The sequence below is a fragment of the Prionailurus bengalensis genome, chromosome B1, assembly GCF_016509475.1.
Source record: "Prionailurus bengalensis isolate Pbe53 chromosome B1, Fcat_Pben_1.1_paternal_pri, whole genome shotgun sequence".
Lineage (NCBI taxonomy): Eukaryota > Metazoa > Chordata > Mammalia > Carnivora > Felidae > Prionailurus > Prionailurus bengalensis.
In genome coordinates this window covers 7652607-7668664 of record NC_057344.1, presented here as the reverse complement: position 1 = coordinate 7668664, position 16058 = coordinate 7652607, and the positions used below count along the sequence as shown (strand labels likewise).

General features: G+C 38.8%; 1 protein-coding gene across 4 annotated transcripts in view; it reads right to left on the bottom strand.

Annotated features, from left to right (window-relative positions):
- Positions 1-16058, bottom strand: part of WDR17 (WD repeat domain 17) — a 107276-nt gene that overhangs the window by 68711 nt on the left and 22507 nt on the right. The window contains exon 2 of one of the 4 annotated variants that reach the window (XM_043557824.1): positions 13947-14032. The exons of 1 other annotated variant lie outside the window; for it this stretch is intronic. Coding sequence is in view for 2 of the 3 variants with exons in the window: in XM_043557807.1 (XP_043413742.1) it covers positions 11440-11505 (66 nt within the window). In the remaining variant the exon portion in view is untranslated. Of the gene's footprint in view, positions 1-11439; positions 11666-13946; positions 14033-16058 lie in introns of those variants that run through there. 2 more of the 4 variants (XM_043557807.1, XM_043557814.1) reach the window with 2 other exon arrangements.

Genomic DNA, 16058 nt, shown 5'->3' with positions numbered 1-16058 from the left:
ACTCTCCAGGGAAATGGAAGAATCTAGATTTTTGTGTAAAACCTGACGATTTCTAAACACTGGCAATACATTCAAGGCAGCAAATTTCAAACGTAAAACACCGTGAACCACTATTGGGGGGACTGTGTGACCTCTGCCACAGAGCATCACTATTGTTACAGTGACTCAGCACCTTCACAAAAGCCACTTGAGGCACACAGGGCAGGTAGACAAGCTGCATTACCAGTACCGCTCATTGCGAACAGGGGACAGAAGGAAGCTGGAAACTACCGGTTACAAGTTGCTGAAGTGGCAGGACAGAGGCTGGTGGAGTCAACAGCCTGGAGATGCAGAATCAGCCTGGCTGGGACACAGGGACGGAGACCCGACTCCAAGCCAGCGGACGGCATGAGCTGGACTCAAGCATCTAAGCTCAGGTCTCTGCTTCTTCTAACAGAAACCCTGTGAACTAGGTTTTCCCTACCATCCCTCTCAGCCCAAAGGATTCTGTGAATCTATGTGTAAACTCTCTGGGATTCCGGAGAAGAGCAAACCAAGAGGGAGGCTGCTTCTAAGTCTACAATCGTTATGAAAATCCAAATACAGTAAAAACACAAAGACAAAAACAAAACCAAAAAACCCATTCTGAGTATTGCACTATATAGTTACCTAATGAATGGCATTCAAGAATAGATTAATTGGCCAAAAACAACTTTTTAAAGACAGAACCCAGACTATTATTAGATGTCTTTTCTAATATGGTAAAAAAATATTGGTCCAAAAATGAGGTTTCTTAGTATAAGACAACTTTCCCTAATACCACAAAGTTATACCATGCAAATATCAATTTTTCACTATTGTCAATTTCATATCTGATTAAAGTAAGGAAAAAAATACAGCTAGCAATTGTAATCTTAAAATATTTTTGAAAAAATAGTATCTGGGAAATATGATAAATTTGGTCCGTGTTGACGAGTCTATCCCAGAGTCAGCATTTCATCACTATTTTGTTTATGTTCTTTAAAAGCTTTACATCATTTCAGCAGCGAAATGTTACTGCCTTAACACCACACCTGAACTATCACATATATGAAAGATAAACACAGAAAGACATATACGTCTGACCTATGACACAATTCTTACAGGTACATGTTCAGTCTAGCCCCAGGAACCCTCCACCCCAACCTGCCTCTTCTCTTTCTATCCTGCCACCTAGTGGGTTAAAGCCAGCTACTCTGAACCAGTGACGCCTGGTACCATCACGGAAAAATAAAACACTGTCTCTTTACTACCTGCTTCCTTTTCAGTACAGGTGGAATGATGTCCTGACCATAACCCTATAATTCTCCTTTATTTTAGTGCTCAGCAATTAATAAGTTCTAGTCAGTTCTATTATCTCCATTTTTATAAAGTTACTTTCTTCTTTAGATCTTTTCTATTTCATATTCCCACTTTCTAGAAAAGATCTCTTAATTTCCTCTTTCTTCCTCAAACCTATCTTCATCCCATCAAATCCCCTCATCAGGGTGGAACTAGTGGCTTTAAAAAAAAAAAACATTATCTGAAGTGAAAAATGGCATGATAAACAAACTGGGCCTTCAGTCTTTTGAGTGCTTAACTATAAAAATCTTCGTTCCTCCTCCCCTGGCACCTATATCTCCTCGGGCACTAACAGTCAGGACAAATGTTTTAAAATATACTTTACCTAACTAGTAATGTTACCACATTACTTTTCACTGAAAATATATATTATTTCGACCGGAGGGTGAATTAAGTAGGCTTTTGTATTTTATCTTTGGGATCCAAGATTAATATTAATAATGTTTGTGTGCAAATAAAAATGGTTTCTGATTTATGTTTAAACAAATCTTGAATTTATATCTGGAAAAGAAACATAAGACTTAAACTAGCGGGTAAAATGGAATCATTTAAACATTTTTCACTTTCTGCTCTTTTTTACTTTTTTTTAAATTAATAAACTGTTTTTAGAGCAGTTTTAGTTTCACAACAAAACAGAAGATTATAGAGCGTTCCCACTCACTCCCTGACCCCCAATATGTACAAGGTCCCCCACCCATCTATCCCCCATCAGATCGGTGCATTTGTTACAATGGTGAACCTGCACTGACACAACGTCATCACCCAAAGTCCACGGTTTACATTAGGGCTCACTCCTGGTGTTATACACTCTATGCAGTTTGACAAATGCAGAAGGACATGTACCCGCCCTTTTAGTATATTGTAGAGAAGAGACTCACTGTCCTAGAACTCCTCTATGTTCTGCCTATTCAGCTCTCCCTCCCTCAGTAACTCCTGGCAAGCACGGATATCTCCGCTCTCTCTGTAGTTTCGCCTTTTCCAGAGTGTCATATTGTTGTAATCATACAGTATGTAATCTTTTCAAATTGGCTTCTTTAACTTAGTAATATGCATTTAAGTTTCTACCATGTCTTTTCATGGCCTGAAAGCTCATCTCTTTTTAGCAACGAAAAATATTCCCTGTTCTGGATGAACCACTTATTTATCCATCACCTCCTGAAAGACATCTTGGTTGCTTTCAAGTTTTAACAGTTACGAATAAAGCTACTATGGAGGTGCCTGGGTGGCTCAGTCGGTTAAGCGTCTGACTTCGACTCAGGTCATGATCTCACCATTCGTGAGTTCGAGCCCCGCGTCAGGCTCTGCGCTGACAGCTCAGAGCCTGGAGCCTGCTTCGGATTCTGTGTCTCCCTCTCTCTCTGCCCCTCCCCTGCTCATGCTTTCTCTCCCTCTCCCTCCCTCTCTCTCTCTGTGAAATAAACATTTAAAAAAACTTTAAGCTGCTATAAAGCTGCACATATCCATGTGCAGGTTTCTGTGTAAACTTAAGTTTTCAATTCATTTAGGCAAATAACAAGGGGTGCAAAAGGAGGTGACTGCTACATCCTGGTAAGAGCATGTTTACTTTATGGGGCACCTGGATGACTTTTGATTTTGGCTCAGGTCGTAATCTCACAGTTCCTGAGTTCTAGCCTCGTGTCATGCTCTGTGCTACCAGAAGCCTGCTTGGGCTTCTCTCTCCCCGCCTCTCTCTCTGCCCCTTCCTCTCCCTCTCAAAATAAACAAACATCTTTCAAAGACAGTATGTACATCTTGTAAGAAACCATCAACCATGTGCACTCCCGCCAGAAGTAAGTGAAAGCAGCTACTGCTCTCCATCCTCAGTGGCCTGAATGTTGTCAGCGGTCCAGACATGCCATCCTAGTAGGTATGTAGCAGTAATTCACTGTGGTTTTAATTTGCAATTCCCTGTGCTGGTCATCTTTCCATACACTTACATGTCATCCGCCTTCTGAAGTCAAGTATCTGTGCAAGTCTTTGAATTTGCTAGAATGGCTCAGAGAACTCAGAGAAACATGTTACTTACTAGACTACTGGTTTATTATAAAAGGATGTAACTCAGGGAGAGCCAGATGGAAGAGATGTATACGGCAAGGCACGGAATGAGGGGAAGGGCAAGGAGGTCCCATGGTCTCAGAGTGGGCCACATGTTTATCAAGTTGGGAAGGAAAACCCTTCCTTTGGAGTTTTCATGGAGGCTTCATTACAGAGGCAAGACCCATTAAATCATTGCCCAGGGGCAATCACTCAACCTCCAGGCCCTCTCCCCTCCTGGAGGTCAAGGGGGTAGGACTAAAAGTTCCAAGCCTCTAACCATACCGTTGGCTCCACCAGCGATCAGCCTCCACAGGCTTTTAAAGTCACCTAATTAACATAACAAGACACATTAATGGAAATGCTTGGGAAATCAGGTCCTGTGAATGACCCAAAGTATTTTCTTACAAATCATGATACCGCAAAACATTATTATTGATTCAATTTCTTTAAAATGTAGGCCTACTCAGATTGCATAGTTTTCCTCTGTGAGTTTTGGCAAATTATGTCTTCAAAGAATTGGTCCATTTCATCCAGGTTATCAAATTTGTGGGTATAGAATCCTTTGTAGTATTCCTTTACCATCCTTTTAATGTCCATAGGCTATGCAGTGAGGTCCACTCTTTCATTACTGGTATTAGTAATATGTTCCTCCTTCTCTCTTTTCTTCTTAGTCTAGCTAAAGGCCTATAGATTTTGCTGATCTTTTCAAAGAAGCAGATGTTACTTTTCCTGATTTTCTCTACTAATTTTCTACTTTTAATTTCACTGATTTCTGTTCCAATTTTTATTATTTCTTTTCCTCAGCTTACTTGAATTTAATTTGTTCTTTTTCTAGTTTTCTAAAGTAGAAGTTTAGGTGATTAATTTTAGATCTTCCTTCTTTTCTAATTATGCATTAAATGCTATAAATTTCCCTCTAGGCACGGCTTTGGCTGTTTCCCACAAATTACGTTAAGTCATATTTTCAATTTCATTCAGTTTAAAATACTTTTTAATTTACAAATTCTTCTCTGGGGTGCCTGGGTGGCTCAATCTGACTCTTGGTTTCGGCTCAGGTCGTGACCTCAAGGTTCCTGAGTTCCACCCCACATCGGGCTCTGTGCTGACAGCACACAGTCTGCTTGGGATTCTCTCTCTCCTCCTGCCCCTTACCTGCTTGTGCTCCCTCTCTCAAGATAAATGAACTTTAAAAAAATCTTTGATTATGTGTTATTTAGTTATTTAAAAGACCATGGCTTAGTGTCTAAGCATTTGGGGATTTTCAAGTTATGTTTCTGTTACCGATTTCTAGTCTGATTCCACTCATGTCTGAGAGTAGACCTCATATTATCTCCATACTTTTAAGCTGTTGAGATGTGTTTTATGGCCCAAAATATCTAGGTGAATGCTCCATGGGAGATGTGTTTTATGGCCCAAAATATCTAGGTGAATGCTCCATGGGAGCTTGGGAAGAATGTACAATCTGGTTTGGGGTGAAGTGCCTTATAGACGGAAATTATATCCAGTTTACTGAAGATACTAGAGTCCAACTACATTCTTACTGATTTTCTGTTGCTAGATCTGTTCAGTCTGACAAAGCATTAAAGTCTCCAGCCAAAATAGTGCACTCATCTATTTTTCTTTGCATTTCTATCGATTTTTTGCCTCATGTATTACAGTACTGTTATTAGGCGCATACACATTAAGGATTATTATGTCTTCTTGGAGGAGTGACCCCTTCTTGGAGAGTGACTATGTACTGTCCCTCTTTATCCCTGCTGTGAATTCTGCTCTGTCTGAAATTAACACAGACACACCCACTTCTTTTAATTAGTGCTAACATGGTGTATCTTTCTTCATTCCTTTACTCTTTATAGATGTCTTTATATTTAATGCAAGTTACTTATAGATAATATATAGTTGGGTCTCTGTCTTTTAATTAGTGGATTAGAGCATTAATGTCCAAAATAATTCTTCATGTACTTGGATCAGTATCTTCCATATTTTTACTGCTTCAATTTGCTCTTCTTGTTCTTTGTTCCTGTTTTCGTCTTCCACACTTTTTCTTCCTTTTGTGGTTTCAACTGAACACTTTATAGGATTCATTTTTTTTCTTAGCATATCAATTGTGCCTCATTTAAACATTTTTTGTGTGTGACTGTCCTAGAGTTTCTAATATACAACTAATCCAAGTCTACTTCCAAGGTAGTACTTCTCAGGTAGTATGGGTACCTTCTAATAACAAAATATCCCTAATTCCTCTCTCCATCCCTGTATGATCATTGTCATTCATTTCATTTATACATAAGCAACATAGCATATATATGTGTGTTTGTATAAAAGTATAATCAAATACACTGTTGCTATTTTATTTTGAACACACTGATATTTGTTAACAAGATCAATTAAGAGTAAGAAAGATAAACGTTTTTATTTTACCTTTAATTATACACTCTCCAATATTCTCCCTTTGTTTACACAGATCTGAGCTTCAAACCTTTATCACTAATTTTCTCCAAAGAACTTCTTTTGGGGCACCTGGGTGGCTCAGTCGGTTGAGGATCTGACTCTTGGTTTTGGCTCAGGTCACGATCTCATGGTTCGTGGGTTCAAGCCCCACATCGGGCTCCGCGCTGACAGCATGGAGCCTGCCTGGGATTCTCTCTTTCCCTCTCTCTTTGCCCCTCCTCTGCTTGCTCTGTCTCTCAAAATAAAGAAACTTCAAAAAAATTTAAAAAAAAAAGAACTTCTTTTAACATTTGTTGCAACTAATTCCCTAATGGCAACAAATTCCCAAATTTTTGCCTGAGAGTCTTTATTTCTCCTTCATTCATGAAAGAGAACTGCAGTGTTATCAGTACAGATTTCTAGGCTGGTATTTTATTTCTTGAACGCTAAAATATTTCATTCCATTCTCTTCTTGCTGTCAGGGTTTCTGAAAAGTTCAATTTAATTCTTATCCTTGCTTCTTTGGCTTTTTTCAAGATTTTCTTTTTTTTCTTTTTTTTTTTTTTTGCAGTTTGAATAGGATATATGATTTGTAGGTGTAGTTTTTTGTTTGTTTGTTTGTTTGTTTTTGCACTTACCAGGTTTTGTATCTTCTGTGCTTCCTGGATATGGAGTTTGCCGTCTGACATTAATTTGGGGAAATTCTAAGTCACTATTGCTTCGATTGTTGCTTCTGCTCCTTTCTCTTCTTGTTCTGGTATTTCTAGTATGTACATGGTATGCCTTTTGTAGTGGCCCCACAGTTCTTGGTACTCTGTTCTGTTTTTCCCCATTCTTTTTTCTCTTTTCAGATTTGGAAGTCCCTATGGTCATATCCTCAAGCTTAGAAATTCTTTCTTCAGCCATATCCAGTCTGCTAATGAATTCACTATAGGACTTCTTCATTTGTTACAGTGTTCTGACTCTAGCATTTCTTTTTGATTCTTTTAGAATTTCCGTCCCTCTGCTTAAATTATCCATCTGTTCTTGTATGTTGTCTATTTTTTTTTAATTAAAGCCCTTGGCATATAACCACAGTTTCTTTAAATTCTTGGTCCGATAATTCCAACATTCCTGCCATATCTGACTCTTGTTCTGATTTTTTTTTTTTACTCCCTTCCAATAAATTGCTTCTGGTTTTTTGCTTGTTTGTTGGGTTTTGTTTTTGTTTTGGGGTGTTTTGGGGGTTCTTTTGTTTTGTTTTTGCCTTTTAGTATGCCCTGTAATCTTTGAGAGGAGAACATGAATGCAGTGGTAAAAGGAACTGTGGTACGCAGACCTTTATAATGCAATGGTACATTGAGGGTGGAGAGGAAACATGAGGAAGCATTTTAAAGTGCTAAGATTAGGTCTCTGTCTTTTGGTGAGTCTATGCCTGTGGAATGTGAATTTTGCCTGTGATTCTTGGGGGTTTTCTATTCCCCAGGTGGGACATGAGGGGTACAGTGGGCTTGAGATAGCTATTTCCCTTCCGCCACATAGGGTAGGTTCTGAAATAACCAGCAAGTTAGGCTCTGGTAAAAGAGTTTCCCCTGAGAACACCCTTGCTAAGAACAAAATGCCTGGACATATTTCACAATACTTCCTTTTCCCCTCCCCCAGCCAGGAGCATTCAGGGATTTTCCCTGATCTTCATGGTGAAGGCCTAGTAGAGATCCTGGAGGTAAAAGCACATAAGCACGGCAGCCTCCCTGGAACTTTTAACTCTCAGACTTGTCACAGGAGCCTCAGAGCAATTCGTCAATTAGTTCAGTTTTTCCTACCCTGGTTCTGCTTCCTGCAGAGGCTTTAGCTGGTAGGTCTCTGCTCCAGTAGGTTGTGAATTTCTGTAACTGCCTGTCAGAGTCTCCAGTGGTGTGAGAAGCAATCTGCCTTGCGATCTCACTTCTCTTAGAGATCTAAGAAGAGTTCTTGATTTTTCAGTTCGTTCAGCTTTGTATCATTTTAAGGATGAAATGAAGACTTCTAAGCTCCTTACCTGGCAGACTAGAAACCTAAAGTTCCTCTGCTAACTATTTATTAAAAATAAGTTACTTCAAAATCCATTTCGTCAATACGCTCTTACTTTAACTATCAGTATATCTTGAATTTATTACTTTTGAATTTCCAAACTTAGATAATCTAAAAATATCATTGTTGTCATCCAATATGGTATGACCTTGTTCATAAGCAGCTTTTATAAGTCTTACAGTCCAACAACTTAAATCCTTTTTAAATTCAGAGTTGAATAACATGTCCAAACCCAGCCATTAATAATAAACACGACAAAACAGTGACTTATTTTAAAAATCTAGGATTTTGGATGAAATTTGAAAAAAGTTATACATCATTAAATATATAAATACTACTGCATTTATACATCTTAATTATAGGCAGTATTTGAAACTTTGACTTTATTTTTCAAAAGTATTATTAAAAATATATGTAATACTATGTAGCTCCTATAAAGTGGTATCTGCAATCACTAAAGACATAAAAAGAAATGTCCAGAAGCTTGTGTTATCTTTGTAGTCCGCATGAATATTACACAATTAATGACTCTGCATTACTGAAAATGGAAAATGTTCAACTGAAGGTCTATTCTAACATATGTGTCTGTACCTTAAATATAAATCCTATAAAATGTCATATATTTAGGAAAATAAATATATGTTAACTGAATGTAAGCTCATTACATATTTCAGATAAATATGATGTACCCTTTTGCATCCTTACTTTAGAATGTTTCGTGTGTGTGTGTGTGTGTGTGTGAGAGAGAGAGAGAGAGAGAGAGAAAGAGAGAGAGAGAGAGAATGACTTAATCTCCGTGTTCATTCCAAAGATTTGTTGCTTTAGAAAATACCATCTTTCTGGCCCAGAAACAACATGCACACTTTAAAGATGAAGTACTAACCCTTTCGGTACACTGAATAATGGAGATTTATAAAGGATTCAGGAAGACAGTCGGAGCATTGGGACGCCCCACATGCAACTGACATTGTCAGTAGCCTGGCAACAGCCTACTTGCAAAGATATTACTTTATTTTCTTAACCTAAATTCAATTTTTTGTTTCAATCTCCTATGAAATGCACCTACATACATTATAATTACAGTAGAGATGCTCTACACATTAAGTGCATGAAATGCAAAAAAATTAAAGTGGTAAGAGTATATTTACATTAGATTTGTATAATATTAAAGCTCATTTTTGAATATGCGAGAGTATGCAGATATGAAATAATCACAATGAAATTTAAAATATAGGGGCACCTGGGTGGCTCAGTCGGTTAAGCGGCCAACTTCAGCTCAAGTCATGATCTTGCAGTCTGTGGGTTCAAGCCCCATGTCGGGCTCTTTGCTGGCAGTTCAGAGCCTGGAGCCTGTTTCCAATTCTGTGTCTCCCTCTCTCTCTGCCCCTCCCCTGCTTGCTCTCTCTCTCTCTCTCTTTCTCTGTGTCTCTCTCTCTCACGTAATAAACATTAAAAAAAAATTTTTAATTATAGAGTTACAACTGCCAAAAATAAAACTATAAAACTAAGTGAAAATTAAGTTCATATATATGTGTCTGTGTATCTGTAGAAATATGTACATATGCCATCAATATTAATCCTATCAAAATTAATTCTGTCATAATTTTATACTAAAGATCAAACTCACTTGTATAATTTTTCAAAGACTCCATTTTTAAACCACAATTTTAACTAAAAAAAAGTCCAACTTATCTTTTCCTGTGAACAGTTAAAAAATATTATATTGAAAAATGTACTAGGCTGAATGCTGATTATATAGGATATATATGCACAGACACATCATCTGAAAAATAGTAAGCTGGATTTTTAAAGAAATTAGTCAATATTCATGTGCCAATTCTCATTATTTAGAACAGGATCTTTCATTCCCATTTAAGTCTATGTAAGAACTGATCAAAACCTGAGCCAGAAGAACCTCAAGCCCATGAAGACGATGTGGTCATTTCAGGGTCAAACTTTATCCATATGCAGTAACGGCAACTCTCGTAATACGTCTCAGAGCCAGGAATTCATTTATAAAGGCCAATGGTAGTTTTAAAGGGTGTCAGGATGGTGTCAGGACAGAGGAAAAGAATTTGAATTCTCATAATCTCTAAACTACCCTAAAGTCACTATATAAAGGAACACCCAATTTTAGTAAAAAGCATTTTAGCAAGCTAGACTACCATCCCTATGCTTTCCCACTGAGAAATACACGGACTACACTGGGAAAAAAAGCCTCTGGATCCACATCAGAAATGCGCGTATTATTCCATTAAAAATGCGCACGCACAATACAGAGATGCTGTGGGGTGTCTGTGTCCTGTGGCACGTAGCAAACCCACAAGCTGGAACAGTTGCATCATTTATGGATAAGATTGGAGTCCAGAATGAAAAGCTACCCATGGATCCTCCACCTGTGTCCTGAAGAATGCTTTAGGGTCCACGATACGAGGATTATTCCCCAGGGTTTGCTATTAACTGGCTCCAGAGATGTTCACTGGCTTGTTTCACAGTTGAAAAAACAAATCTCAAGAAAAGCCCAAAGGGCAGGAGGCTTTAAACTGCTGAGCAATTACAACAAAAGAGGTAATTAAAAGGAAGTAAAATACTGGGAAAATGTCTTTCGTTGATGTGCTGAGAAAGGGACCCAAGGAAGTGAGGGGGAGAAGGCAGTGCTGTCTATCTCCAGGCTTGTCTGCCCTCGAACAACGACGAGGACCAGCTGGTGAGACTGCGTGAAGATACTCTGGCTCTTTTGTTCCAGTCACTAATAAAAGGAAAAATCCAGGCTGTGTAAGAAGAAGAAAGAGAGAGAGAGAGAGAGAGAGAGAGAGAGAGAGAGAGAGAGAGAAAGGAGAGAGAAAGGAGAGAGAAAGGAAAAAAAGAAAGAAAAATCCACAAAGTGCCTTCATCTAAATGATTAAGAAAACTTCCATTAAAAAAGTGAAAATAATCAGAGACGTCATACAATTTTACACAAAATCCATCTTGATTAGATGCATTTTTAAAATACTAGTTTTCTACTATTGCAATAACAGATCGGAATAGCTGTTTTCAAAATACTATGCAAAAGTTGCCATAGTAACAATGCCAAGTCCTTTTGAAACATAATTAATTGCCTAAAAATTCATCAAATAGAATATGGCACTCTTCTTCAGAAAATTTCTGCATTTTCTTTTACAGTATTATTATATATGTAGTATTATCATGCACATCTTCTATTTCATCAAGTTTTTCTCTATGTAAAATGATTTTGTTAAAAGTATTACTACTTTCATCCATCGGTCTCATTAAAAAGAATTCTGGTTTATCTTTAAAGCTTAAAGATAATCTGAAAAAATTAATAAATCATCTGAAACCAGGACGGACAAAAAAAAATGCCTTTTCCTCAATAGACAACTATATTTACATATTCTCTTCTTACCTCTGCTTTTGAATCGATCAAGTGATTATCTTATTTACCCTCAGAATATTTCAATGAAAAAATGTCCTCAACATAAATGACAAAGAAACACAGCTGCATGAGCAGTAAAGCAGAAAACAAAACCCACAGAATATCATAATTACAACATAAATGTATCTTACTCTTTGTAGTCCTTCATACCAATCATCTTGATCAAACCAATTTGAAATGTAAGTCATCCAAGCCATAGAATGTTTCTACTTTAATCAAGGCAATTGGAAAGTCGGCATCAGAACAGTCAGCACCTAAAGTAACAATAACGTGTTTCAACCAAAAAGCTTTACCAAATTCTGCCTTGTGAAATGTTCAGTACAAGAAGCTAGAAGTACAGCAACATTTCAGCTGAAACAGCTTTAATAATTTACAAAGAACAGCATCCGTAAAAAATAATGCTAACCCAGAAAATGTAAGCCTATAGTCAAACAGGAAAGAAAAACCAAATAATCATTACGTTGTTGTAAAGTACCAACAAATGCTTCATCAAATATTAGGCTTTCAATTTTCATTCTAAAAAGCATGTGATTCAATTTTTTCAAGAAGGCAAATTAGTTCCAAAAGTGACCCAGTTATAAATAAGGAATGCGAAGAAAGCACAAAGCAACAGGAAGGAGAACATTAGTTCCATTCTCAACCTTAGGAGTTGGAGATAAAGCCGGAAGAAAGCCTCTGCGTTAAAAGGTCTACAACAAGACCAATTCTGTATTTCTATTTGCTTCCGTCTCCGTACTTGAGAGTTAAGTCATTTTAGAGTCAGCTGACTGCTCATTACCTAAGTGCCTCGAAAAGTCAAAGGCCACACTTCACTTAATAGAGTGCTCATATGCTTGACAGAGAATCACAATCACGTGAATTTGATTTCTTTTTAGTTTTACTCACTTCTGGAAGAAATTTATTAGCCATGCTCAAGAAGAGATTCCCTGGGACACTGGAGAGCACGTGGACTTCAAGACACCCTCCGTAATGTTGACGTGCTTCTCCCAACGTAACAAGTCCTGACTGATCTTTTCCTCACCAAAGAATTACACCTCAGTGGAGAAAAAAGGAAAGGGGGGGGGGGGCGGCGCAGAAAGAAAAAGAAAACATTTGGGTGACTTGAGTGTTTCATTATTCGTATCCCAAAAGTAGCACGGCATCTGTGCTGGCATAAAAAGGTACGCATGTAGGACACATGAATATCACCATGGCCGACTGAGAAGAGCCTTCAAAATTTATCAGATGGAACATGGGACTCTTCTTCAGGGTATCTCTTCCTCCTTTTCCTCTAAGGCCTATTTTCAAATACCTGCTTGAAGCCTCAGGTCACAAGGCTTGGGAATAGGCTTTTCCTTGCGCAGGAAGTTGTAGGACTGATGTAATCTCTTGTTTAACTTGTTTACCTCTTGCGGGACTCCTTTCAACCACCTCTAAGCATTCCTTACTTTCCCCTGCATTCCCCGTTTCAATGACTGTCATTATGCTCTCGGCAGTAACCTGAGACAAACACCTCATGCCACCTGTGATTCTTCACCACCCTCCTCCGCCTGTTCCACTACATGTGATCACCAAGTCCTATCAAACTATCTTCAAAATCTCTCTTCAAAAGGCCCTTCTCTCCAGCCATAATGCCACTGTTCTAGTGAAACCCCTCATCATGTCTTGTAAAAACTAATAAAATAATTTACCTATTCATTTTCTGCTTGCACTGCAATTGCTAAACACGTTCTATACCATCATGATCTGACGCCTGCATGTTTTTAAATTCTTTTGCCTGATCCGTCCTTCCCCTGCCCCTGTGAATAATGAGCTCTTTGATATTTAAGGTCTTCTAAGACCCAACTTAAAAACTCTTCCTCCTTGAAGACTTTCTCAAATGCACCACATCCCTCATCTGTGTGCCTTTATTTGTGTATTTGCATGCATTGGATAGTCATTACTTGTGTAGACAAAAATTGTGAGTTCTCCAAGGCAAAGGAACTTGCCTTATTCATATTTGTATAGAATATACAGAATGTTTGTTGAGTGAACTGACACTCCCAGTGCTACAACAGTTTGTCAGCTAATGGCAGGTCACATGAACTGAAGGTACTTACTTACTAGTGAACTGACACTCCCAGTGCTACAACAGTTTGTCAGCTAATGGCAGGTCACATGAACTGAAGGTACTTACTTACTACTGAAACTTGGAAAGGGTCTGAAGAAATGCATCCAAGTGACAGGTGATGTACTTACCAACAAATGAAATAGGATTACAATTCAGATCCTTATAGGGAGATGGCTAGCCAAACCATTTAAGAAGTGTTTTTTAAGTGTAAAATTAAAGGCCAATTTGAATCGGTAAAATTATTTTAAAGCCATATCAGCACAAGTATATTTATTACACCATTGTAAAGACAATGCAGTTAAAATGAATACCTTGTTTATAGGCACACAATAGTTTGGATGTTTTATTTTGCGATATTTTTCCACAAGCACTATTTACCATATTTACAAGAATTAAGAAAAGTAAAATATTTCACATCACGTAATCCCTGATGAAATATTATCTTGCGTAAGATACGTAGTTCCCAATTGTAGTTCAGGTATTTTGATGATCTGAGAGTGACTAGAATCTCACTAATTTAGTGTAAGAACGACAGTTTTCAACTCTCACCTCTCCTCGGTGGGTTAGGACTGTGTGGAGTGCAGAGCTGAAATCTGGCCTCACAGGGGAACCATGTCACCATCACTCAGCTGTAACTGAGACACAAAGGACAGAGTCAATATGGCACTTCTCCCCCATATTTATTTATGTCTGTGGATTGGTCTGTGGGTCTGATTATTGTTAAAATCACAAATTTAACGGGGCACCTGGGTGGCTCAGTCAGTTAAGCGGCCGATTTTGGCTCAGGTCACGATCTCGCGGTCCGTGAGTTCGAGCCCCACGTCGGGCTCTGTGCTGACGGCTCAGAGCCTGGAGCCTGTTTCAGATTCTGTGTCTCCCTCTTTCTGACCCTCCCCCGTTCATGCTCTGTCTCTCTCTGTCTCAAAAATAAACGTTAAAAATAAAAATAAAATAAAAAGCACAAATTTAACTTAATTCATAGTCAGAAAATTCTTAGTACCTCCTATGACTAGTGCTGGAAGGAAATGATAATAATCAAAGACTAAATATCATGCTAAAGAAAATGAGATGAAGTAAAATTTCTTCTAATGTGAGGAAACGTACTGTAGCACTCATATCCAAACATACAAGTAACCTGAGGTTTGAATACTGCTTCTGTTTCATATCCCTCTCTGTGTCTTTGCCATGACCCCCACCATGGGCAGACTGTATGCCACTGCCCGTTGGCTTTGGACTTGCCATATGACCAGTTTTTCTCAGCGATACATGCACGGAAATCAGAGTGCTCCGGTTCCAAGCTTTGGAGATAGGGCCTGCTTCATGCCTTTGTGGCTCTGCCCTAAACGCAAGAACACTCCATGGCTACCCTACTGGTCCAGGAAGGAGGAGAGACATAAGGGCAGGGCTGCCACAGACAAATCACACACACCCGCTCGGCCAAGCCAAACCTGTCATAAACCGCAGGATCGTACTTGTGAGTGTTATAAATGTTTAACGTCGTATTCTGCTGAGTTTTGGAGTGGCGTGTAGGAAGTATTTTTGTGGCATCACTAACTGACACATTACCTCCTGTGGGAGACACACGCCCACGGAGATTAATCAAATCAATACTCTCATCTGATTTACACTAGGAAACCAGGGTCTACAGCCTATGGGAAACAAGCAAGATTCATAGTTATGACTATCTATGTCCTTGGCAAAGTTTTAAACGGGAGGACTTTTTTAAATTAACTGCATATAGCAAGAAATAATTACTTGTATAAGGAATCTGAATTACCTCATTTTTTTTCAACCTTTAGGAACCATGAGAACATGGCATTTTGTGTGATCCATCCATACACATGCAACGTCTCCACTTTGCTATCCCTCTCGTGTGTGTAGAAGTGCTTTGTAATTCTAGGAGCAACTAAGGGATATAGCAATTTGAACTAAATAAAGTAGGGCCCTGTTCTCATTCTGAGAAGCTGATCCTATGCGGCAGGCATCAACATCCTACTGTAAATATGGGGATTAAAATCAAGATACACGTCAGCAGTCCCTAGCCTAGAAATCAAAGGACTTACAGTTCTCTGGTTGTGATTTCACACGAACCTCTGGTAGCACGTCCTGTAATGTTCATTTCTGCCCTCCTCTGTCTAAACTTGACAGTGTTTTCATTTCCTTGTGCCTGTTTAAAATCCTAAAGGGAGTAAAGTGACCTGTTTTGCCTGCCTAGAGTTTGGTCTCCATCATGGCTGTTCTGATCGAACGTTTCAATTCTGTCATCCAGTTTTACCTCAGACCAACATACTGGCTTCACCCTCTGAAATTCTGTTTGAGGTGATTCCTTCTGTACTAAATCCATCCCTCCAAGAGATGTCCTCTTACCTACCTGCACCACAGTTCCTGTACTCTCTTAGTGAGCCCCCGTCCGCCATCTTACATGACAGAAACGGTAATCAAATTTGAACTTCCTAACAAACCAAGTAAGCACGTGCCATTGCTTGTTCACCAAAACAGAGCAGAGTCAAGTGTAAAGTAAACGGCACTATTCACAACTATTCTCTTGCTTGCCTGTATCTGTCTAGAATCACGGCAGGGGGGTTAGGGGAGAGGACAGTGGCTGGCAAGTGCACACGAGCCTCATGCTGAAGGTGCTGCACCAAATGACAGAGACCTGGG